The following is a 26,106-nucleotide window of genomic DNA, read 5'->3' as shown; positions in this document are numbered from 1 at the left end:
ACACGTGCAGTCCCACATTCTACACCACAAATAATTTTCAAAACAGTTTTAAGATTTTTCCCTGAAGTATTTGAGATTACAAATGATTTCTGAATCCACTCCATAATTTAAAACATTTTGCAGAAGTTGAAAACATTTTTCTTTATCCTTTTCCCTCTTCTTTATCTCCTCCCTTTTGTTTATTGCCTTTATATTACCACAGATGTTCCTAAATAAGACAATGTTTCCTTGTAGAGTTAAGATTGAAGAGCAAACAATGAATATCTCTAACACACACACACACACACTTTTCTGCAGCAATGTCAGTGTAAAAGAAAGAGTAACCAAGACAGACTGACAGAGAGTCCTGTCAGTGTAAAATAGCTACCTATGAAAGAGCCCTCCACAAGGGAAAGAAATCAAACAAAACAAATTTTAGAAAAGCCATGCAAACAAAGCAAAACAAACAACCTCGGAACAAAATAAACACATAAATCCAGAACCTCAAGTGGTGCAAAGCTCTCCCCAGATCATCTTTCTTTGCATGTACAGCAGTTATCAAGCATGGGAGCCCCCTTCTCATTCCAAAACTTTACCCATCTCTGCGTCCCTAAAAACCACCCTCAACTCAAGCAAGAAGCGTCACAAACATCAAGACACAACTTACTTCACTATCACTATTGATTATATATAAAATGTGTTCAGGCACTGTGACAACAGGTGCCAAATAATACCCTCAGCTAGATACATATTTTATCTGATTATTCGCTTCCGCTGACTTTATGGCATTTTCTTATTCACTTTTCCTAATTGTCTTAATTTCCCTTCTTCTGCTTAATTCCTAATCTCTCTCCCTCCTTCATAATCTTTCCCCTCCTCATCTCTGCTTTTATTCACTTTTCAATTATTTAAGTAATCATTGCCTTTCTATGTTAAAAATTTGTCAAAACAGCACTATATTCATGTTTAATATGCACTGAGCTACCAAATGGTTAACTGTTCTTAAACACACCTACCAATTGTCCTCAACATGGAATTGCAAAACACAGAATGAAGGAAGAGGCTGAGATAAAGAATAATTTCAAAGTTTCCAAACCACTGGTTTAAGCTACAGAGTTTGTTGGATTATCACAAGTAGGTGAGCATAGAATACAGCTTTCCCAGGTTCAGACACCAAACATATTGAAAATCAACCCAAAAGTTAGACAAAAAGTAAGACTTGCCTAAAAGAATGATTTAGAAGTTGTAGAAGATGCTGTCTTCAGACAGCCCAGCTTTTGAAAAATGCTCACAAGTGTAAAGTCTAACTTTCTTGCATTTCACAGCAAGTAATTTTAGCTGCAAGCAAACTATTTCACAGGATCATAAAGACAAGAGAAACCAAGATACCATTTTAGTAATTACTATAGAGCTCAGGCTACAAAGGACAAAGCAACAACAGGGAAGTAATGAACAGAAATGTTGCCATATCCATGTGTCCATGCTTCTGATGAAAATGGCCATATACATGTGCAAAATCTGAACTTAAGAGACTTCTTCCCTGTTGAACAAACTATTTATTCGTTGGCATGAGAAACTTCTTGAAATCCAACAAGAAATACTAGATTGATCTACTCATGTTCCCAAATTACAATTGTTTGTTGACACAGCTCAGGCTCATTCCCAATTGCTAACAGTAAACTTGTGTAAAAAACCTGTTTTTCTTGGTGACCATGAAAGAGGATGTGCAAATAACAACATTATCCGACTTAAAATTGTTTTAACAAAAGTCAAGGATGAGAAAAGGGGAAGGGTAGGGCAAAAGACAAAATTATATTAAATGCCTGCTTGCTCCTTTTTAATGATAAAGCCTAAATGAGTTTCAAGCTGCTTTATCTTTGAACTCCAATTCCTTTGCAAAGCTATCCTTACAGATGGGAATAAGAGAACACTGGCAGACAAAATCAGCAAGAAATAGCACTTAGACAGACAGCAACAGTAAACCACATGTTATGAAGCAGCCAGAAGTTTCTGCCTACCTGTAGAGCACAGACTGCTTAATTTGCTTTGCCACTAGAACTCTTCCTGCTCCTGGTAAAAACCAAGAACTGCTGTCCTATTTGATTATTCCCTGCAGCACATAATTCAACCCAACTCCCTTCATCTCAGTCCCCTGCCAGTCAATTAATAATGTAATATTCCAGGTATTAAAATAAGCAGATTTTATATCAAAATACCAGGTAGCACTACTGGTATGTGCCAGCAGAAAACAGTTTATGCAATAGCTGACTCAGAGTCAAATCTAGCGATTTCCATCCAAGCAACATCACTAACTCAAAACCACTTGGACAAATTTAAAAAAAAAATCATGAAGGCAATAAAGTAAACAAGATCACTTAGCAACATGAGACACACCAAGAAATAGATCTCCATTATACACCAGCTAACAGAGGCATGCCTCCTTTCCAGAAACGAACAAAAAAGAAGACTTGTGAAGCAGAAGCTCATTCCAGGAAAAAGTGACAAAATATTCAGCAAATGGGTTACATTTAAGATATTTCATGTAAGTGATGTCAATAATGTTAGAAACAGAAGCTATAAACAGCTTTCAAACTTCAAATGTGGCCAGGTTTTCTTTTTTCTTTATTAGCAACAATCATTTCAGATCCTAGGCACCAGTTTCCTGTTGAAAGCTCCAAGAAAATCTAGATTTTACTGAAGTAGTTTTAGGAAAGGAAACTGAAAATGGTAAATGTTACCCTTGGCCAAGTATATATAAATGTCCTAAAACACAGCTAAATACATAGAACCTTTCTGAAGACCTGCCTATGCGAGTCAGATGCATCTTACATTGCTCCAAACCAAAGGCATCATAGCTTAGGAAAAACAGATCCTTTTTACAGTGGTTTAATATTCCAGGTTCATCACAAAACCAGGCAGTAATAACAGGTATCAGCTGTTTTGTTTACACTATGGTTTTATGTATAATGCAATTATCCTACCCAGCATCTTTACCTTGAACTGAACTTTTTCTTGAGGTCAGCTGTTCCCACTTAATCTGGAGTTTAAATTTGGTGGAATGAAAAATGAAAAATAATGTATTTCTGTTAAGTCCCCCCCCCCTTACCTTTTCAACAATCCTCTATTGTCCCACGACAGAAATGGTGAACCATATTAACAGCAGAACACAAATTAACCTTACTTTACCATTAATACATTTGTGTTCTCCAATGCCAGATCAACTTTCCAAGCCACTACAGGTTGCAGTATGACAAATATCTGTGTTACTAGGTGTCAGAAGAGAGCATCCCATGGGATCCATGCTGCTACTGAGGGCAACAAATCACTGAACTGCAACCTCAGCTCCACCTCATTCACTGTAAATTGTGAGCTACTACATTCCATCTGTGGTCCTCCTAAGGAAGCACTAGGACACCAGAATAAAGCATCATAAATTCTCAGAAGCCTTGTGACCAGCAGAAGCAGCAAAAACTGTGGAATATATTTCATGGTCCTCCTAAGGAAGCACTAGGACACCAGAATAAAGCATCATAAATTCTCAGAAGCTTGTGACCAGCAGAAGCAGCAAAAACCGTGGAATGTATTTCCCCTCTTTGAAAATTACCCTTTTGTTATGATTCTGCAGACAGGTAGCTGGAGGCTGTGTGTCAGAAAACAGCTCCAAATTGTTTTCTGTGGTGCTGGTTGAAGATGCACTTGCAGAACAGAGTTTACAAAGCTTTGATAATACACCACAAGGCTAAACTGTGAGAAACCAACGTGAGGATTGGTGTTCTTTTCCAGCCCCACCACACACACTCTGCAGACATGTCCTGTTAGATCAGCAAATAATCAAGAAGGACATTTTTGATTGGCACAGAAGCAGTAAAGGCAGGAAGAAGCTTCTAAGAGGTAATAAAATGCCTTTCACCAGTTACAACTTTTCAATTACCACAAGATACGAAATGCTGTTTTCTGAAATCTTAAAGCCTAAGTTACAAGCCCAAGCTTTTCATTTATTTACCTGAAACCTGCCGAGCTTTTGTGCAAAATTTATGTAATTTATTTGAATAACAATTCACATACAGAAACTGCATGCCTTAAAACTTCTGGAAGATAATTTCCCCATGGCTTGAACTCCAAGAAGGTAAAATAGAACTTAAGTCAGCCATTTCTCTTCATAATGATAAATGGAAACAACTAGAGTTTTAACAACACTATCTTAAAGGTGTCATTGTAACAAGTCTATGAAAAAAAACACCAAAAAAACAAAATAAAGAGCCAGGAGTATAAAAGTTCTTTTGTTAATAGCCACAAGTTTGCAGAGGCTAAGCTTAGGCTTCTGAGCTCAGCCCATTGCAATTAAGGCCTTTGAAAGTGCTATAGCAGTCACTCACCTGCACTAATGAAAAATAAGTCCTTTGTGCCTGTTAAATAAAATATAGCTCAGAGCAGCTGAAAGTGAAAGCACTTTCTTGTTCCTTCTCTTCCCTAAATACCTCTGGTTTTCTGGTTTTCATTAAAAAAACAAACAAATAGCCCAACACAGCACAATGACACACCACCCTTCAGGCCTCCATTTCCCTAAGATCCTCTTGGCACAGTAAGAGGTGCTACAGCTCTTTACACTTAAAAAAAAAAAGAAAAAAAAACCCAAAAAAAACCAAACCCCACTGCCAGGCCTGAGTAGTGGAGTGTTTCTACCAGGTACTGAAAATAACCCATCTCCCATGAAACACCAGAGGAGGGTTAGCTTTTTTTTCCTTTTCCAACACAGTACAATGCTAGAAAGAAACAAACATTTGCTAAATAAACCCATTGTACTGGTCCCCAGTATGCACTGCAATACTGTGACTAACCTCTGCCAACCAATTATCAAGATTCCCACTAAGTGTTAACACTTGCAATTTGGATGTATAAGCTTACACATGGAGGAGCTGGGAAACAAGCTCCCAATTCTCCACCTTCAGCACTGAACCATGCTGAGGCAAAGCCCATAGCCCAGTGGGATCTACTCTGATGTCCTTCAGACAAGGAGAACCTTCTCTAAGGCAATGAAGTGAAAAGAAACTACAGCCAAAATCTACACTAGCTTGGGACAGGCTCTTGTCTTTGATACACTAAATTGTCTGGAAATTACAAGAGCCTTTTCTAGTCTCTATGAAAACTGATTAAATGAATGACAAAAATATTCTAATACACTCCTATTTTTCAGTCTGCACAAGAAGGTCACAAGAAATGTTTGAACCAGTATAACGTTTTTATAACCATTAAGAAGCCAGGTAGCATTAGTCTTACAGCTAGCTCTCAGTTAAATGAAAACATTTTACACAAAACTGGCACTGAAGTCATCCCAAGTGAAAGACTTCAGCCCTGTGCCTGTGGAATACAGGTTTCACACCAACACTATTTATGTATTTATATAAAGAGTTTATTTTACATTTAGTAGTAACTTCCATTTCTACTAAGGCTTCAGGCAAAGAACTGGAAGGGCAAAGATCAGTAGGATTTTATAGATATGTTCAGGAAGTATTTGTTGCTAAAAACAAAAGCTGGATCCACCCGAGGCTCTTTGCAGGGTCACATTCCATGCTCTAAAGGCAAAAATTCCCTGCAGGGCAGTTCAGAGTCCAACTATCAGACAAGCCCGACTTGTTGGACAAGGCAGTTGTTTGAAGTTGTTAAATTTAACATGCAGCCATCAAACAGCCAGCTGGGTCTGACTCCTGCTAGCTCTCAGTCAACCTTCAAAGTGGATTTCAGCTTAGAAGCACAACCATAAAATCTCACTGGCACTGGCATTATCATAAGTAACCCACTATCCCCAAGCATTTTATTTAAAGTAAGAACAACCCTTTGGTGTCAAAGTTGAATTATACTTACAAAACATCACATTAGGAAACTAAACATGAAACATTGTCTTTAGATCACTGGTGAGTTCACTCATCTTTAAATTAATTGAAGTAGTCTGCATAATGAAGAATTGCAGAACATTTCTCAACACTGTTTGAAATAAAATATTCATTTGGGAATTAGAAGATTTGTGTTAAGGGAGCTCTTTCCTCTTCATGTTTTCAGACATAAAAGGCTACATTTCCAGCATGAGAATCCTAGCAGCCTTTACTCTGCAATATGACACAGTGCTTTTTGTGAACCTTTCACATAAAATGCCAAAACAAAATATGAAAAGCTGTGTTATAGCAGCAACACCACAGTTAGAAATAGTAAAAAACTTCATGAAAAACTATTGCAAACTGGCATAACTGCCTTGATAAATTCAATCAATCAATTCTAATTGATTGGGGAATCACCTTTGGGCTCAACTTCTCATTATAATCAAAATACTGATTTTTGAATCAGTGGATCTAAAAGAAAAAAAGCTCCTGGCAAGTAACTATAAATTTCCATTTTCAACATCCACACAAGCATTCTGTTCCATTTCAAGAATTAAAAGCAAAAAGGGATGGAGTGGTGATGCTTTGTTTTATAAATGGAAGTTGCAGTGAATCATGATAGGAACACCTATTCTGGGACAAGTTAAAAATTCTCTTTAGTATAGGGATTTATACCAAAATAACCCTATACCTGCCAATCATGATAAAATTTAGCTCACAAACTTTAAAGTCAAGTTTAATATTTTTCTTCTCTTTTCAAAACAAACAAAAAAAAATTTTAATCTTCTAGTATTGCCTTAAAGATAATCCAAGCACTTTTATTCATTTTCCTTTTTACTTCAGATCTCCAACAAAACTGGAAAAACAAAATTAAAGAATTTTCTTACTAAACAGACGTAAAGCCTCTACTTTTCTTTCTCTTGCCTTTTTTATTGTTGCTGTTGTTTTTGAATGATGATACAATTACAACCTTGTACCTTGAAACTGGCGTTCGGCTGATGCCATCCATGGCATGAATCTAATTAATGTGAACTCAGATTTTAATGTCTTCACATTTGACCACTAAGCAAGCCCCATGTACAGCCTACTTCAGCCTTCTGGAGTCTACCACACAGAGCACTTATCAGGAATTTATCATACTGTAACAAATTACATTCTATTAACATTCAGTTTTCCCATCAAATTTGGCATAGTGAACGAACTGGAAGCTGTACTTTAAGGGGAACAAGAAGCATCCTAAATAATTCAAAGGTAACTGAAATAAAATTATGTCAAAAGTCTACAGTGTCAAGATTAGCCTAAATTTAAAGAAAATTCAAACTATGCCTTATACAATACTTGAACTCTTAATTGCTTATCAACTCCAAATTATGCCATTATTTTACATGAGAAAAAGGCTGAATTTTAGCACCAACACACAAAGTCAGCTTTTGCCCCACTGAGTTTCTAACTTCCAGTGTAGTGCAAGAGACAATACAAGTTTATCACAGACAGAAAGGAAGCAGGATGGTGCTACAACAGTAAAACATCAGCCTATTTCACCATATCAACAGCTAAACATTGTCTAGCTATGTCTTCCAGCAGATAAAGGTTGAGAACTGCAGTACAGCTTAGCAAAAAAAAGTCTGTATTTGTTTCAAAGTGTCATGTGATTACACCAAATAAAACTAAAACCAATTTCTGTATCTTTAGCTATGGATTTAATTATTTGGTTTTGCCTCTTTAGTCTTGCCTGGCCTTACTTAACACACTGAAGATGAACAATACACTGAAGGTATAATTCATGTAGAGACTGAAGGGGTATCATTTCAAAACACCAAATCTACTTTTCAAAAGCAGACCAAAAAAAAAACACCGTCAAAACACTAAAAAACATACTAAAAAACCCCTGAAAAACGATGGTATAGGAGAAGATTGGTTACTTGCCCAAATGCTGTTTGGCATCCACTGCACTTCTGCTGATTCAGTTTTTAAATGATCGGCACAATTAACTAGAGCCAGATTTCTGCAAAAAACACACCTGTTTTCCATACCCTGCTTTACTCCCAAGAGCTTTACCCACTCACATGTATTTAATATCACTTATTCCCATTGCTTACTAAAGGCAAATGTAATCCTCAATCATAAATTGGATTATACTTTAAATATCACAGAACGCATCAACACACACACATCGTACAGCACAGAGAACTCACAGCTAACGTTTACATCTGCAGACTCTTGGAGAAGCCCGAGATACCAAAATTAAGAAAGGGTTTATGAGGAGAATAATCAAATATAGTTTTGATTTCTTGGTGCTCCCTGTCATACCTCCCATTGTTTTCCACTGCAGCCTCCCATTTAGTAGAAGATAAATTGGAAAAGTTAGACTTGAGCAAATTGGTGGTTTTTTAAAGAAAAAGGTGCCTATCAGTACTGCTGAGATGTGCATGTTTTGATGTTTGTGCCCATACTCACACATAATTCTTTCAGCAAGAAAAGCTCAGTAATTAGAGACGCTTTTCTCTCTCCTACAGCAGCTGTTTAACCTTTCTGAAGCCTGTAAATATTTTAACAGTATCTACTGACAACATTTGGATTCAGCTCCAATGCTGTTCAATGGGCAGCTAGCAAGCCTCTCTCTCATTTCAGTGATCAGCACAAACATACTGCATATCTGAGTTGATTTGGCAATATTCTCTTACCAGGACACATGTCATCCCCAGATCTGCCCAGCTGACCAAGTTAAAAGAGTCATAACCCAGACACACACAACGATCCAGGGTTTGTTAATTTCACTCTATATTAGAGCATCAACACATAGAACCAGAAGCCCATGTTTGTAGCCTTGTGATGTATCATTCCATTTAAGAAATACTCAATTATTTTCACATCAATAAAAGCTTGACCTGTATTATTATTTGTTGGCATGTTCAGAACTGTATGTTTCTTACAGGTACTGTAAAGTGCTGATCCATATACCCATAGACAAGTGGAAATTCTAACCTCATGCTGGACACTACTAAAACCCTGAATCATACATCAAAAACATGGACAAACCTCAGACTTGATCCAGCAGTAGCAGCTACATATATGTACTGCCACAGAATAAGCAACAATAATTTCTTCATAACTTGTAAAATGTTATGGCTTTCTTCCATCTTTGCCGGTTTAGATTTATCTGCTGCCTCACTGCAACCTCAAGTCTGCATTCTCTGTGTCAGTCTCTGTTCTGTGTCTGAACAACTACCACCACAAGGTCACCCTGGCCCATAATTAAGGCAGGAAACAGCCACTCAAGAGACTGATGGCTCATATACTGATGTCAGCTATTTATATGAGAAGTTCTATATTTGTAAATATCAGAATTATGTTAGTTCTTGGTCTAGGAGACATCTCTTTAAATAGCAGTTAATTCAGAATTAGACCAACTGGTAATTCAGAAGAAGACCAACTGGTGTTTATCTCTATCCATTCTTAGTTCAGCCTCTTGAATACAGACCGAACAAAGATATTTTTGCCACCACATGGCCACAAGTGACTTGTGACATGTTCTTCTACAAGTTGCACTCCCTAGCAACAAAGAAATTTACTTAAAACAATCTACAGAAAAGACCTTACACAGCAATTCCGTATAAGACTTCACTCGTTTCAGCAGAGGCATGAATTTACATGACAGTGAATTATGAAAAACTACTTTTACTGAGCATTTGGTTTGCTCAAACATTCATCTAACTGTAAGCTGAATACTTCTTTATCAAATCTAACAAAGGCGAAATATAGCAATGTGATCTGCATCACTGACAAGTCAGCAAGTGCACAAGAAGGAAGACAAGGGCAAGCCAAGCCAGGATGAGATCACATTTGGGATGCAATGGCCAGTGTTTCACATGGGGCTTACAATTCAATGTCAGTGATTATTATATTCTTGTTGAATGACATGCTTCTCAACACAGCAAAGCATAATTTGGCTGAAGGCAGATTTCTTTGAGAAACAATGTTACAATATTAAATGAGAAGATATTTATAATATATAGATATCACTCACTGCGCCAGAGAGAAAACTACAATATTTATCTCAATACAATCAGATTTTGTAAAAACAAATTAGAGGTGTAGCACAAGGTAAGAAAGCACATTTGAGATAACAGCTCATGCACAGGTCTGCTGCTCTTAACACAGCAAGGGATGCGAGTGTCTCAGCTCTCTGCATTAGTAAAGACCAGATCATTATGATCAGCTAACACTGAGTCCTGACTGTATCAATGACACTAAGGTTGAACGCTCCCTCTCTAAAATACACAGGGCTCCAAACTGAGTGAAGAACATTCACAGCTTTCCCTTGAAATCATTGTGTCATCTCACAGGAAAAGGCAGTGTTTAAATGAAATAAGGGCTATACTGCAGACAAGAGTGTAAGAAAAAGCTCAGAACCATTGTAGTATTATGAAAACTGATGTGAATATGGCAGTTAAGTGCTTGCATTAATGCCTTTGAAATCCCTTTTGAAGGCAACTAGGATCCCTTATTTTCACATATTAGAAAAAATCTCCATACAAAAGGCTTTCTGAACACTTCCTGAATAAAATCCAAAATATAAGAAATCCTGCCATACTTTATGTCTGAGAGTCTGAAACACCTAACAGAACAACTGGAGATTAACTACATATACTTAAAATCTTACAGACAGGACAGAGGTTGAATCCCTTTAATTTGAATCTGCAGCAAAAGTTACTTCAGAGGATTACAAAACAAATTTTCTATACTGATATATGATTATGATCTAAGAAAAGGTTAATCAACCAATTCTACAACAGTAACAGCAGTATTACCATAGTAATATTGCAGCCATGACAGTCTAAAGTTACAAGACAAAACTGGTAGATCACCTCTGTCACATAAACCCAAAGAAGTCACAGACACACATGAAAGCATGTCCTTTTCTTCTACCTCATGGAGCTCCACTCCTGCTGTACACGTACATTATTAAAGCATTTTCAGGCATCTGCTCTATATGCACTTACATAAGGAGTGTTCCATGCTCCTCTGTAGGTTATCAAAGGCTTTTAACTGGCAATCAACTGGAAAAAAAATTGCTATCTATTCTACACAATTCAATTAACTTAAAATGCTCATTCCAACATTTGGATGAGAAGACAGCAGTTTACATTCATACCAATATCTGAATAAAAGCCTTGTACATTAATAGTTCACTGAAGAGAACCAACCACTAAAACCATTTGAAATTAAAAATCATCAGGAATTTACATCCTTAACAAGGCCCTCTATGCAGAAACTTTAACATTAACAAATTGAAATAAAGAAAGAAAAAAACCAAAACCAACAAAAGTCTCAAGACAAAAACAGACTTAGGCTGTGAATAATACAACATGGTGGTAACAACCCCAGTGACTCAGATCTGAATTTTACTAAATCTTATGAAATTTTAAACTGCTTCCATGCAACACCAGAAGTATTGTAAATCAAATGTGGCTACTACTTTCATCTGTAACAGCTGACTGCAATCTGTAGCTTTTAAGGAAACAGAAGGAGAAAATAAATCCAAAACCAAATCCCACCCTTGGATTAGAAACTGACAGATGAAATCAACTGAATACCAACTAAAACCAAACTCTTGCAGACACTCAAACATTATCTTAAAAAAAATAAATTAAAAATTTAAAAAAAAAATTAAAAATCACAAACAAACAAACAAACAAAAAAAAAACCCAGAAAAACTAAACCATCTCACACATGGTGTCTTCCAAAGACGACTCCTGCAAAGGCCCTGATTAATGCTGCTATCTGCCCATAGCTCCAATTCCTCAACTGCACAAGAAGCAATGAAAATTGAGAAACGCCTTCCTAATGTTACTTTGCACAAAACTAAGCGTTGCAACTGACACCAGATGCTGCCAGAGATGTCAAGGGATCACAAAGAACAAAAGTCACGACCCAGGATAGATGGTAAGATGGTAACACAGCATTATGTAGCACTTGAAAGCTGTGAAAAGCCTTGCTGCTTTAGCATAGGGTGCTGTATTTAAAAGATTATCACCAAGGACCCGATTACCAAAAGACAAGACTATTAGCAACAGTCGGAAGCATCACAAAGGAGTAGCTTGGGTTTCACTGTTTCTGTAGCTAACAAGGCTGCAAAAGCTAAAGCCACATATTTGGGATTTTGGCACAATAAATGCCTTACACAGCTGTAACTCCCCAGCCATTTTTCTAGTTTGAAGAATTTGCCTAGCTTTATTCCCCAGGATGTCATTCAGGGATAGTCACTGCAGTGCAACATACTACACTTCACAGGGCAGGTATAAACACTTCACTGCCAGGTATAAACAACTTTTCTCCAAACCACTATATCCTATCACTGGTAATTATTGCTATACCTTCCCATTCTGCTAGATGCTCTGAGAACAACAAAGCACTACATACAGATGTTTCCAAGCAGACTGAATAAACTGATTTACTTTAAGGCTTCTCACATTTTACATCCCAAGATGGAGACATAACTTCTTCATCTGTTCTTAACTTCACCAAGCTTAATACTGTAATTCTGGATGCCTGCCTCGAGCAGAATAAGATATTATTTTAACCTGAACCAGTTGAGAGATAAGGAAAAAAAACTGTTTTGTGCCTAACACTTCTTGAAAAAGTGAAGACTCCCTCTTTTGAATTACTCCAGTTGCCCTCATATGTTGAAGACACTCTATTTTATTTTTAAAATATATGTTTTGTTACTTAGGAACAAGCTCTTATCAACAAACAAATTCATTTAATCATGCCCTTAATATACGAGTCTGAAAGAAAAAAAGGCCAAAAAAAGTCACTGATAGCTAATGAGGAGACTGAACATATGAAAAGATGATCTTTTATAGCCCATCCTAGACCACCTAGACCACCTGAGATCTGAGTAGACTGTGGGCACATCATTCCCATAAAGAAACTGAACATCCCCTAAGTGATCTAAGCTAATTTTAAATAGCACTCCTTCATGCAAACTTCCTGCTATGAACAACATGGAGATGGAGAGCATACAGCCTGAATTAAAGGTTCCAGCAAAGGGAGAGTAGGTCCAAGGCAGACAAAAGAATATTTTAAATAACAAAGGAGGAAAGAGCCAAATAACAGGCAAGCAAAGAAATTCAGAACTTGGCTCATCTCTGCGGCCTTAGTGTCTCCCAAAGCTGAGTCAAGTCTGGATTCTCTGAGTGTATTCCAAGTGCATTTGTTCCTCTCACATCGATGAACTCACCGGCAAAACATTCATCTTCTCCAGTGGTACTCCACTTCCTACTGCCATTATCATTACTACACTGGTTTAAAAGGCAAAGGTCCAACCCAGGAGATCACCCACACGGGGAGCAGTAAGAACCGACACCATGCTGTTATGCTTGCACTAGTTTTAACAGCATGTAGAGGATTAAGGCTGTACAAAAATTAGGAAACAATACAATTAAGACAAGTACTTTGTGCACTTGTGTTAAATGGTCTGTACCTAACACTTCACATTCTATGCTCTTGACAAGGGCATTCTCTAGAAATGAGGTGGGAAGAACAAGGGAAGGACTGTTCTACCCTTAATGTCCTACCGGATTGGAGAGTTAAAGAAACTGAAATACAAACGAAGCATGAGACTGCAAAAACGCAAAACAAAACCAGAGAATAAGGCCACCAAAAGCTACCCTCGCCACTGAGCTCCTGTATGACAGCACATCAGTCCTGTCCTCCACCTTTACAGCTATTTTTTGTATGCTACTTATTTTACAGCTACCTATTCCGATAATCTGCAATCCAATTTCTCGACATACTCAGCACACCAGGCAGCAATTAGGACATGTGCTTTAAACACATTAATTGCTTTACACTACAAAACGCAAATGGAGGCAGGACAGCATTTTTGTATTATTTCTGCCAGGTGAAGGAAATTCATTACTAATGGAGTATGGAGATATTATGGCAATAGCCAGCAAAGGCAGACTCTGGAGCAACTTAATAAATCTGCTCTTTGGGAAGGGTTTTGCTAAAAGTTTAAATAAAACTGAAGCTGTTCAGAAATCAGTAAGCAAAAAGCTAAATACTAGGCAGCACTGAATTAAATTAATACAATACAGCTTAATTGCTACAAAATGAAGAATTATGTAAATGTATGCATTCACATAGTTAAAATATATAGCTACATTAACCGCTTAAACTGACCCACGAACACTGCAATTCTCATCTCAAACATAAAAAAGACCAACTTAAACAGCAAACTACGGGATGAGGCTGTAAATAGTCTGAGAAGTACAATTACACCGTTTCAGAAGCCAATCATGTCTATGCAATTTCCAAGAAAAAAGATGTTACAATTTAAATACCTGACTACCAAACAAGAGAGGATAAAAGCAAACAAACACAAATATTTACCTTATTGCAGTAAAGCATCCAAAGCTCATACAGTCTCTCTCGGGATGCCATTCCTCCCTTTCCTCTTCCCGTCGATCCCAGCTACTTTTCTCTTCAAGATCCTACCATGCCCAGTTCCCAGGTACTCTTTCCACAGTTTTGCTTTATTATTAGTTATATCATAACCCGAGAAGAAGCCAAGTAACAGGGTCTCAGTCTCTCCTTTTCGAGTAAACAACGAGGTGCAACACAAGCAACTGCAGACAAGTGTCAAGCATGTCCGCTCTTCGCCAGCGCCGCTTCGGTTTTAATCTCTGAAAGTGAAAACATACCCTTCAGGCCTTGGGCTGAGGGAGGAAAACAAATCCGCACTTAAAGCCCACAGATAACCTGGGGGCTCGGGCGGCGGCAGGTCGCACCGCTTTGCTCTCTGACACTATTGCCGGTGACGGAGAGGTCTGGAGAGGTTTTAGTGTTCGTGGCGCTTGCTCGCTTTTGCAGGGGGGGGGGAAGCGGCCGCGGGGCGGCCCCGCCGGACCCCCGGGCCCCGCCGCTCCCGGCCCGGCAGTGACAGCCACTGCCACCGCCCTTCTGCCCCGGGCTCCGCGGCCGCTCTGGCCGCGGCGAGTGGCGGCCGGGCAGGAGGGGCCGAGCCTCGCCACATCGCCCGCCCCGCCCGCGCTCCCGCACACGCCCCGGGCCGCCGCGAGGGGCGGGGAAGCCGCGGGCGCCATCTTGGCAGCGGGCAGGGGCAGTGCCCGCCCGGGGCAGGGGCAGAGCCCGGCGGAGAAGGCGAGCCGCCGCCTCACCGCAGAGCCAGCGCTTCCTGCCTGGCTTGTGCTCCTCGGCTGCACCAGGAGCGTGCCCGTAAAGAATCAGCATCCCCAACCTGAGCACCTCAGGAAACCTCCGCACTGCTTTGCTTCATGAGTAATAGAGGTTACCAAGCACATACATGTGTTTTATGTATGCTCCAGAGAGGCCTACCAGCATAGCCTGCAGAGCATGGATATATCCATACATCCAACCTGCTGCCCCTGTAAGGCAGCCCCCTACCTTGTATGCAGAGCTTGTGCAGCACGAAGGAACCAAAGTTAGATTTCATCAAGTTAGATTTCCAAAGGAGAAATGCAAAAAGACATCCCTCAGCTTGCGAGTGGCCCTGCCCGAGCACACTGGCCTGTGCTGACGCAGCCGAGGCACCGCACTCCAGTGAAGGACTTTCCTCCTGCTCCTTCAACAACAGGATCTTCTTGGCATGACTCCCAGGGGAATGGGCTTCCCTCCGTGTCCTCCTGCTCCCTTGGAAAGTGAGGCTGGAAGTTAATGTTGAGTCAGACTCCAAAGCAGGGAGGAGGCCGTTCAAGGAGACATGGAGCATCTCTCCTGCTTGCTGGGAGAATCACAGTCCTGCAACTTTTGGCCACAGCCCTGGTCCTTCTGCCACTGGATCATCTCCTCACTTGGGTTCGTGCAGCTTCATGCAATAAAGTATTGCCATTCATTACACAGTTGATTACTTTCAGGGGATTTTCACACCTTTGCAATGATTTAATACAAGGTTTGGAAATCCTTTGCAAAGGAAATGACTGTGCATTATCATTGTAGTGTCTGCTACATTAATTTTTTCTAGGGATGGATAAGTATCACCAAGAGTCCAGAGACAGATTGAGATACATTCCTGCAACAGGCCTTTGCATATTTGTCTTGTTTTTAGAATATCAGTGAAGTTTCCCTGGAGAAATTAAAGAGCTAATCTGTGCTCAATGTTGTTTCATGTGGATCAGCACTGTGGGAGTGGTAGAAGTATCTTTACTGCAATATCTAAACATAGTGTCTAGCACGGATGGAGGGACACTGACAAAAATGAGACTGTAAAATTATTTTTAGTAGTGTGATACATGTGCTCTGATATTTGATGCTAGCCGCAATATTCTGCTGCCTTGAGGATGTAACATAATTTTTTCCATCAAGAAAAAAATAGGAACTTAGAGTCTAACTCTGTCCCCAGGGCAGGACCTGCTGAGCTTAAACCATCCCAGACCCCCTTGGGTGAAATGTGTCTAGGAAGAAAAGAGAGCCTGCCTCCTCCCTGAGAGATTTACCTCAGGGCTTGAGTTACTGCTGGGAACTCCTCCATAACAGCCAACCTGCATCACCTTGGTAGGAAATGCAAACCACTGTTATTAGGCCCTTCTGCAGTAATTCGATAAAAGGAAGCTCTTTCTAGCAGGTCTTTTGAGTTACAAACTCTTATCATGTTTTTTTGCAGCCTTTTCTAGACTAAACAACAGCTTATTTCAAATTTCTCTTACAACTTGCTCCCTTTGAAGAAGTCAGGCCCTAGCAAAGCCATGTAAAAATCCCAATCCTCCCTTCAGATATTGCTCTGATTTTTTGCATTACTGACTCCTGTAAGAGCAGCTGCTCCTACACACACCAGACCTGCAACAGCCTTCAATGAAGAAATAAAAAGCCATCCTCTGACAGAAATGGGAGACTCCTCCCTGGCTAAGTTCTGCCACCCCCGTAATTCAGATGCTCCCAGACTATAAAGCAGCCATTTTCCATTCTGCTGGAGTTGTAGCAATGTAGTTATTTTAGTGGGCCTAGGCAATCAGTGCTGCTTGTGTAGGCAGTTCTTGCCTTATATAGGTGCTCTAGATGGAAAGTAAAGCATTTGTGATTTGCAACAGAACAGTCTGTTCCTGTGTTATTCAGGGTGAGTGGTCTCCTGGTCTGACCTTCTAGAGGTTTTCCTAAGCCAGGTAGCTCCCTGTAAAGTTTTTGAGGTGGCTTTGAGGTGTCTGCATCACTGGGTGTATGTCAGGTTTAGTCAGACAGACATTTAGTATTTGCTCTTTTTTTTTACATAAATATATGGGCAATAATGGGAGAGGTCAGTGGAAAAAGGTGGGTTACAGGTTTGTCTCTGCAGGTGGAATATAATTCTAGATTAATTTATATTTCAGTGTACTTACCTACACGAATATTCAGCAAACAAATGGAAACATATGGAAATCAAAGAATGGAGGAAGGTGCAAAGAGAAGCCTTGCCAGCTATGGATGGGTACTTTAAAATGTGTTTATGGATTGCTTCAGCTGTGAGATAATTGTTAGACTTTTCATTGCCTGCTCTTCCATAATTATATTTCAATTGTTTCATGGGCCTTAAACTGTCAGGTAGGCAGTGTTCATTAGTTTCATTGTCCCTTAGCTGCTGTCTTGTGGTAACTGTTTACAACAGTGGTTATTTCTCATACTTTGTTTATTACTTTGGGTTGTAATGTCTCTCACCAGGAGCTGTAAATTAGTAACTCAGTCATTTTACTGTGGAGTGGACATGTTTGTCAGCAAGTCCAGGTAATAGAATGGGTAGAAAAAAGGGTGTGGATAAAGAGAAGGCATTAATTTTGTGTTGAGGAAAGATTTAACAAATAAATGGACTACACTGGATTGTAACTTTGAGTCCAGGAAGCTCTGAAGTGGCAGGAAAAGCCACATACCTTATAATACTGCTTTTGCAAAATTATGCTTATTTTCTGTGGATGGAAACGAAACAGGCAAAAATCTGTATTTGACTTTTAGATATTCTCATGCCTGTTGTTTGGCCCCAGGGCTTCTACTGAAACCAAGCCCTTAGACCAACAGAAATCATGCTGAGATAAATGTATGGCAAAGCTTTTAGCTGAGCTTTTTCTTGATGTCTTAAAGCTAATGCTTTGTTTACCAACAATAAAGACCTGAAATAGAAATGGACATAGAAATTAGCTTAGAAAGGAATCTGCCTCTTAATTATTACACCATTTTTTTTACAAACAGACTCTTGCACAGGTGCAAGGAGTAATCTTTACAGTGTAAGTAAACAAATGGCCTTGTGGTTGCATGTAAAATTTCCATTATCAAAATACCTTTTGCTGAATGTAAAGAAATAAGACTTTGGATACTAGTTTCTGGACATTCAAGCCAAAATACTTTGTGATTGGATTTGGTGTGGCTATTGGAAAGAGCCAAGGTGGTCCTTGTAAGATTCCAAGGTCTCTGTGATGACATTTTGCTGAGGGTGATTTGAATTTCTCTGGCTAAGATTGTCAGATGTGTTTGCAATTATTCTGTTAGTTAAGTCAGCAAACCAATTGTTTAATTTTCCTTCTGTTACTATATTCACTTTGTACTGAAGGTAATTCAGAGCTTGTTAGTTGTTTGTAAAATTTGAAAATGGGAAGGAATTTGTTTGCCCCTTGATATATAAACTGGTATCTAGGGATTTTAGTTACTTTCTTTCAAAGTGTTGGAGACTGGCCACAGCTAAAGCTGGGAGGCGATGGTCTGGCTAATAGCATTAAGTCCCCCTGCCTGCCCTGCTTTCAGATATGCAGGGTTAAGCCATTCACCAGACTTAAATTCAGAAAGGAATTTACCCCAGGGTGGCCTGGGACCCTGGTGAGTATTTTTGTCCTTGCCTGTCCTTTCTGCTTGTTTCCACAGGGGGCCTTCAGTATAATGACTCCACCGTTGTCAAAGGCTCAGGCTGTGACTTGATCTCTTCTGCTCCCTTTTTTGTAGTATGGGCTCTCTTAAGTTTGCAGCTGTGCTAGGAATGTTCTTGTGGGGTACCTCTTAAAGACCCTTTCAGACTAAATAGATAATAAGTGTTTATATGCTTTGATCTGCCTAGGTTCTTAAGCAAACAGCAAAAAATTCAAGATGAGTGTTGAGTCTTAGGGCTGCCCCTTTCCTCTGCTGTCATTTAGATTAGCTATGCAAGAGCTAGCATGTAGATTTGTGCTACAGCTGTCTTTCTTTTGCAGATGCTTGAAGGCACCAGTTGTTACTGCACAAGATTGCATCACAAAATTGTTCTCCTTCCTTCACCAAACTGACTTTTCACTCAAAGTAAGCCATCCTTTTCTGTACAATCTCAGTGCCAGGGATCAGTGAAGTTACCACACTTGCATTTCAAATAATTCTGCTTTAGTTAAGAGGGTATTTAATGAATTATTTCACTGTATTGCAGTGTTCAGCAGTATGGATATGATTCCTGAAAGCAATGTGTCAGGAAAAAAACAACATAGCAGCAACCAAGACTGAAGGATGTGTAGGGGTTAGTAGTCTCTCTTGATCTGTTTGAATTTAATTCCCTCTTAGCTGAGCAGGGTAAGGTTATCTCAAGGATGCCTGCTCTAGCAACTTGGAGCCTAACTTCTCTTGGTTTGGGGAAGAAGGGAAGTAACTAAGGGAAAATTGGCTTAGGAAAGCTCTAACTTTGACTACAGGTGGGGCTGCAAAATATTTGTACCACTGCCTCCCAAAAATTAGATGTTGGCTGCAAACACACTGCCGGCTTTTAAGTGGGATGTGAAACCAAAGGTGTGCCCTTGTGAATGTCCCAGGGACTTGGCTAGCCTAACTCCTGAGCACAGAAAGGGTATAGAGACCTGAATGATGGCTACTGTTGTAAAACTTGAAATGGAGTTTTAAAGATTCTGCAGTGGAGTGCAAACAGTGTGCTGTTACAGTATGTGAGAGACTTGTGGAGGCCCACTTGCACACTGAACTGGTTGTAGAATCTTTAATATAATGGGTTTCTCTTTTGGTTCCTAACCCCAGGCCCTAGGGAAAGCAGCTACTTCTGTGCTGTGGAGGGTCAACACGAGTTCATGCCTCCAAATGGTGTGAGGTCCTGGCTAAACAAAAGAGCACAGTGTAGGCCTTGAGCTGGAAGTAGGAGCAGTTCAACCCTGTGCAGAAATCTGGATTTAATGCCAAATGGTAGCAGGAACTATTGGGCACCAGGACTGTTTGTCTGTTGGGTGTTTCTTAATCATGAAGCAACTGAAATATTTATTTTGCTATCTATAGCATTTAAAATAGTCATTGCTAGAAATAATTTTTATTAATAAACTTGGTAAATACTGTAAATACTTCACTCTGTCTTAAGCCATCCCGTGTCACAGCTGGAGGCTTGGTATGCAGTATTTCCATGATGACACTGTTTGCTGTCAGCTTGCCAGTGTACTCACAGAAGAAATACTTCTGTGAAGGCCATTGCTTTTATGGAGCAACTCAAGATGAAAGGTGTACATCCTTTAATCAATTCAAGCATGGAGTTAGCCCATGGGCTCAATTACAGGTGGAGCTTGGGATTTTCATAATCATAAATGAAGAATTTTTTTTCTCTAAGTTCTGAAAGTTTTTGGTTTTGTTGTTGTTGGTTTTGGTTTTGGGTTTTTTTTTAACACTGAAGCCCACCCAGTGCTGGTAGTCAGGAGAGATTCCACCTTCAGGAATCTGTAGTTGGCACATTGATAGATCACCCAGCAGCTGGCTTCCACTTTATCAGGAGTTGAGGAAGGCATGCAGGTCTGATGGGTCTGCAGTGGTGTCACAGGAGCAGCGCTCAAAGAAAGACATCTGCAATAAAACAAAACTACTCCAAATCACACTGCAAAGCTGACTAGGTTTTGCCTAGGTTGTACAAAGCAATCCAAAGACTGCAAGGGTCCATAGGGACATTCTACTGAGCCCCAAGCCCTTTTATCCATCCTCTATAGGATGTGCAGATCATTACTGCTGTCTTCCTTTCTCTAGTTCTAGAAAATGGTGGATCTCTCCTTGGGACTCTGAAAGAGGGGAGCAACTGTTAGCATTATTTCATGCTGAAAGTATCCTGTTAGCAGCCTTTTGACAAGATTTTGGGAGCATTCGGAGAAAGTGAAACCCTATTTGCTCTTTGATAGCTCTGTGGATAACTTATGTTTATCACAAATTCATTTAACTTTGTGCCCATTTCCTGCTCCCAGTCCTGGGTTCCTAGAAATCTTCTGTAATGTAGAAGACAGACAAAGAAGGAATAATTTCCACTGTATCTGAATCATGCTGAAGCTTTCACATCTCTTAATGATACAAGGCCCTTCTGTCCAACCCAAGTAGGACCACTGAGAACTTTAGATCTGCTGGGCTGTCAATCTTAGGAGCAGTAAAATCAAGCTAGAAATATTAAATTCAGTGGTATTGTTTGGTGATATTCCTTACATTTGTTTGATATAGGTTATTTCAACCTTATTTTCCTGACATCTTAAAAATTTGAGATGCTGTAAACTTTAGATCTCTTTCAGAAGTGGAAAAACTAAAAGGGAAATTAGCCAGACAGAAAACACAACCAAAGTATATTTTATGTGTAACTGTTTTAGTATTTGAGATCTCTCAAGTACACTATAGGCTTTCTTTAATAAATCTATATTAGAGATAGATAATAAAACAACCACTTGAGGTTTCCCCTCTGCATCTTTTGTAGACTAATTAAGGATGTTTGCAAATATACTTGCCTACAAGAAGCTACACCCATGCTAGACTGTTTGCTCCATTCACTCAGCTGTTCTTATCTTTGCTAACTTTGCTAGGATCTAACTGTGACACATTTTCTCTCATACTTGCCTTCCATTTCTCTCCTTCCACACCCACATTTGAACTAAACTTCATAAATTTTATTCATGTGCAGTGCATTTTCATGTGTCTTGCTCATACTGCATGAAGGTATTTTGGGTCTTTTTCTTCACTGACTTCTTTTTCAACCAAAATTCTACTTGTTTTGGGCTTTCTTGCACATGTCTTTCACTATGGGTCTCGTATGGTGATTTCATGAAACTGCAAAACTTCAGGGACAAATCTTTAGCTATCCTGTTTTTACACAGCTCTAGTTGTGATGGCTGCTGTAAATGGTATCACTGTTGTCAGCCTCTCTCGGAGGTACTTCCTCAGCTAGGAAGTTTACCCTTTAACACTGAAAGAAGACTGAGGGAAGAGTGTGCTTTGAATCTAGCATTTGTTTCTGGATACCTGTATGCTTTCTTTGTATCAAAAATAACTTCTTCATGGTTAATGCTAAGCAAATTGAATTCTCTTACAGGAACAACTTCCATGTACAGGCCTGTGCTTGTATTTGTGAAAGATCTTTGTCAGGCTCAGAAGTGTTACACTTTTTTTGTTCTGTGATCATGCTTGCTTTGTGGAGCAGGTTTGTCTTTTAGATGCCACTTGGTCCTTCACAGTTTAATACAGTGGGCACTGGACTTGGTAATGAAGTTTGGAACTTGAGAGACCTTGAACTTGAGTAGTGTAGGTGTATGTAAATTCCTTATTGGAACAAATGCAGAGCAGCCCTCATGGCTGTTAGATGGGCCATCGAACCAAGTAACTTCCAGGAGTAGGCACTGAGGGAAGGGTAGATATGAAGCAAATATATATGACATTTCATTCAAATTTCACGACCTCAAGCTGTTTTAGCTCAAGAGGCTTTCTGAGTAGGAGGTTTCTTCTCTCTTTTTAAAAACTTGCAGTCAATTTGTCTTCCAAGTGCTCATCCAACTTCTTCAGTCCTGTTCCTAGGACCCTATGCCACAGATGAACTGAGCACTGCAGAAAGGGCTGTGGGTTGATCTTAAACTCTGGGGCCAGAATATCTTGTTAGACAAATGTTACTCGTGGTCTGAGGAGTGTGGTTATTTTCATCTGTTGCAGGTGCCCTCTGCCATTACGCTATTATGACAGCTGCTTTTACAAGGAGATTGACTGCTTTTGCACCTCAGGAAAACTTGAGCATAGAAGTAATCTGAAAATAGCAATGTTTTTGTAGAGAAATACAGCCTGCATGCCAGCAGCTGTAGTGCCTGATACCAACCTTAAAGCAAGCTGCAGGCGCCTAGACGAGTTGCTAGTGAAAATTTGTTCTTATTGTCTCCTTGAGATTCTCTGAACATTTGCAAACAAAAGCAGGTGTGGCCTCGGAGTGGTCCTTAAAAATAGGAATTGCCACCATCCCGGTCTCACGTGGAAAACTTTGGAGAAGTTTAGCCACCCCTAAGCTCTAGGCTGTGGCAGAATCTAGCATCCAGGCACCCTACCTATCACTCTGACCTCTGAATAGTTATTTCTGTTGGTTCTTGCCTTTTGCCAGAGGAGTGCCAGCATGTAATCTTCACATCACCACAGAACCCAGGTTCTTACTGCCCTAATTGAACCAGATACTTGGTTGCAGTAAGTAGGCATATGCTAACTGTTGTCTGGGGAACTGGTCTCTTCTTTATTTTATTCCTGCTGAAGACAAATGAAATATTTTGATTTCCCGTTCTAAGCAGACAAGCAGATACTGTACCTTAACTGCTGTGTTATTTTGCAGATCTGGGTTAGCTAAGCATGCTAACACACATATTCCTTACACTGTGCAGTTCCCATAAATGCACATTATTAGGTGTTTGTGAACCAGAGGAAACATGCTTTTTCACACCTCTGCCCTGAGAGACAAGTTGTTCATGCTCCATTTCCCTCTGGCTGAAGCATTATGTTTTCATGTACACCAAATATTTGCAGTAGCTGAACAGCCTACTTCATGCGTGAAGGACAGGCAGGAGGGCAGAGGTAGTGTCCCATGTACAAAAGAAAGGACAAGAAGGGCAAAGAATAGAACTATTTTCCTCTCCAGTGTTGTCAGGGAAAGGCTGGTGAGGATCACTAACAGGCTGTTTCTGGTGGGTCATGTGAGTATGAAATAATGGCTAAATGAGGTCTCTGACATTGGCAAGGAGAGATGTGAGTTTTAAGCAGTCTACCCAACTGCTGTAAAAGTTGCTTGGTTTTATTCAAGGACTCCATTATCAGAATGTTTTCTAGGCAAAACAAAATCAAAGCCTACCATTTCAAGCCAAGATGAAGTGATTTAATATTAACATATACTAGATAAGGTTGCAGAGTGTCCTAGTTGTTCTGTGCTCTCTGTACTGTGTTCTCTTTCCAAAAGTCTCCAGAACTTTGCTGAAAAACAGTAGTACCCCTGAGAAGTATAGAGCTGGGATCTATTCCTAGATTAAAAACTTGTGAAAATAGAGAATTTAGATGAAAGAATCAGACCTTTTCCTTCACTTACCAGGGTATGGTAAGTGTACACTTACCAGCAATATGCAGTTGGACCTTTAACACTTATGTAACTTATCATGCCTTAACTTATCATGAACCACTGACTGAATGTGAATATATTTTAAACCTATTCCTCCTCTTCCCTGAAAATGTGAAAGAAATCAGATTTCCCTCTGGACTGCACAACTTTAATTTGTTTGCAGTACTGAAGAAAGATTTGTTTGAACCAGGATTTTGGAATGCATTCACTGTTTATTTAGTATGAGAGCAGTAGCTCTCATACTAAATAAAGCATGTGTCAGCCAGCCTCTGCAAAGAGACAATTTTTGGCATTTACTGCACCACAGTCAAGAATTCTTCTCTATTCCCTAGGTTTCAATAAATACAGTCTGCCCTGAATTTTGGCATTTCATACAAGATCCAAGAGCTACCTCAGACGTTGAGGGAGCAGATCTCAGGGAGATGGACATAGCCTGGGACAAATATAGGTAAGACCCAACATTTGACCTTGGGGCTTTTCTTTTTTATAGAGATGAATATTGTGGGAAACAGAATTCTGCAGTGGCAAATAGCAAAAATTCAGAAAAGACATAAGTTTAACTGATTTTGACATTACTAAATGAGACAGACATAAAGGAAAGAGAGCATTGCCAGCTTCTATGTGTATTTCTGAGAAATCCTGTTCTGTTCTGGAGATGGGATTGCAAAAAGATTCACTCTTTTGAAACAAATGGAAAAGGTTTAATTCTTACCCATAGGGAAAAGCTCAGGTGTGCCAACAAATGGGTGTGATCACACATGTGATAACAAGTAAATGGAAGATGCTTTATGATTTGAAGAAATGTGATTTGTAAGGACTCTGTATCAAGACAATAAGAGGCAAATGTATTCATGCAGTTTGGGGATGATATGTGGCACTTACTCATGACCAGGCCTGAAAAATGTGGCCTTTTCAGAATTATTCTACTAAAAGACATACCTGCTGCTGTGGCTCATACTGAAAGGATATCTAAATAATGAGAGAAGTACCTTGGCAAGTATTAATCCTTTGCCTGACTTTAACCAACAGAGCTTTTATGTTAGGAAAATTGTACCCGTTGCAAATCTGATTTAACATGTTCAAGTATCATTGCATAATAACACAGTATGGCCATAGGCAAGTTGCATACCTCAGCCCACAGCAGAAATTTATATCAGCTAGCCCTGCCAGCCTTTCCCTGGGTCATGTAAAGATATTCTTTACCTAGAAACAGCCACTCTGCTTTCTTTTAGTATCTTCGAGTTATGAAAAGGCCCTGGAAATAGCTTTGATATTAAACAGATTATTTCCTTCATCTTTAGTGAAACTTTTCATTGCCTTACTGAACTTTGCCCGTCTCTAAACTTGCTTGGAGAGACTGTGTAACTATAATCTTAAGGGATAAACTATACCCACTTTCTTAAACTGTGATGTGCTGCTAAGCAGAACTCACTTGTAATATTACATGGCAAGACCTGATGGAATTGCAGAGACTGAACCACTTCTGGAAGTCAGGATCATTCTTCCTTTTTAAAAGCTTATGGTGTTGAGTAACTGGGCACTCATGAGTACTCTAGCAGCCTTTTTTTTGCCGTAAAGCAATTGATTTATTTCATAGAGGGCTCCAGGTCAAGGTGGTCACTGCAACATTCACAGCAGTGGCCCAGAAGCTCATATCTTAATAAAAAAATATCTACAATATAAACTTTTGCAAAGACTCGTAGTCCACCCTGGTGTCTGTGTTGGAGCAGGGCATTGGCATACTTCTCTTTCCACTTCTTTTTCCCACTTCTGAAAATTTGCTGAGATGAAAGTTGAGAGCTGTGAGCAGACATTGTCCCATTTGCAAAAAGTAACACTAAAGAGACCATTTCAAGCTGTGGGGATTTCTCATGTTTTGTCTTTATTGTAGTTATGATGTTTATTGCATTTTCCGTGGGGGACTCT

The 26,106-nt window shown here is 39.6% G+C and overlaps 1 protein-coding gene across 8 annotated transcripts in view; it reads right to left on the bottom strand.

Annotated features, from left to right (window-relative positions):
• NBEAL1 (neurobeachin like 1) overlaps positions 1-14,731 on the bottom strand; it is a 79,930-nt gene extending 65,199 nt beyond the window's left edge. For 6 of the 8 annotated variants that reach the window (XR_005952578.1, XR_005952579.1, XR_005952580.1 and 3 more), the window contains exon 1: positions 13,096-13,219. Coding sequence is in view for 5 of the 8 variants with exons in the window: in XM_041403730.1 (XP_041259664.1) it covers positions 13,096-13,149 (54 nt within the window). In the remaining 3 variants the exon portion in view is untranslated. Of the gene's footprint in view, positions 1-13,095; positions 13,220-14,249 lie in introns of those variants that run through there. The other 2 variants (XM_041403728.1, XM_041403727.1) reach the window with 2 other exon arrangements.
• Between the last annotated feature and the right edge of the window lie 11,375 nt (positions 14,732-26,106).

The sequence above is a fragment of the Onychostruthus taczanowskii genome, unplaced genomic scaffold (assembly GCF_017590055.1).
Source record: "Onychostruthus taczanowskii isolate IOZ18803 unplaced genomic scaffold, ASM1759005v1 scaffold20, whole genome shotgun sequence".
In the NCBI taxonomy this organism is placed as follows: domain Eukaryota; kingdom Metazoa; phylum Chordata; class Aves; order Passeriformes; family Passeridae; genus Onychostruthus; species Onychostruthus taczanowskii.
The sequence above is the reverse complement of the archived record's forward strand: the minus strand, read 5'-3'. Positions and strand labels throughout refer to the sequence as shown.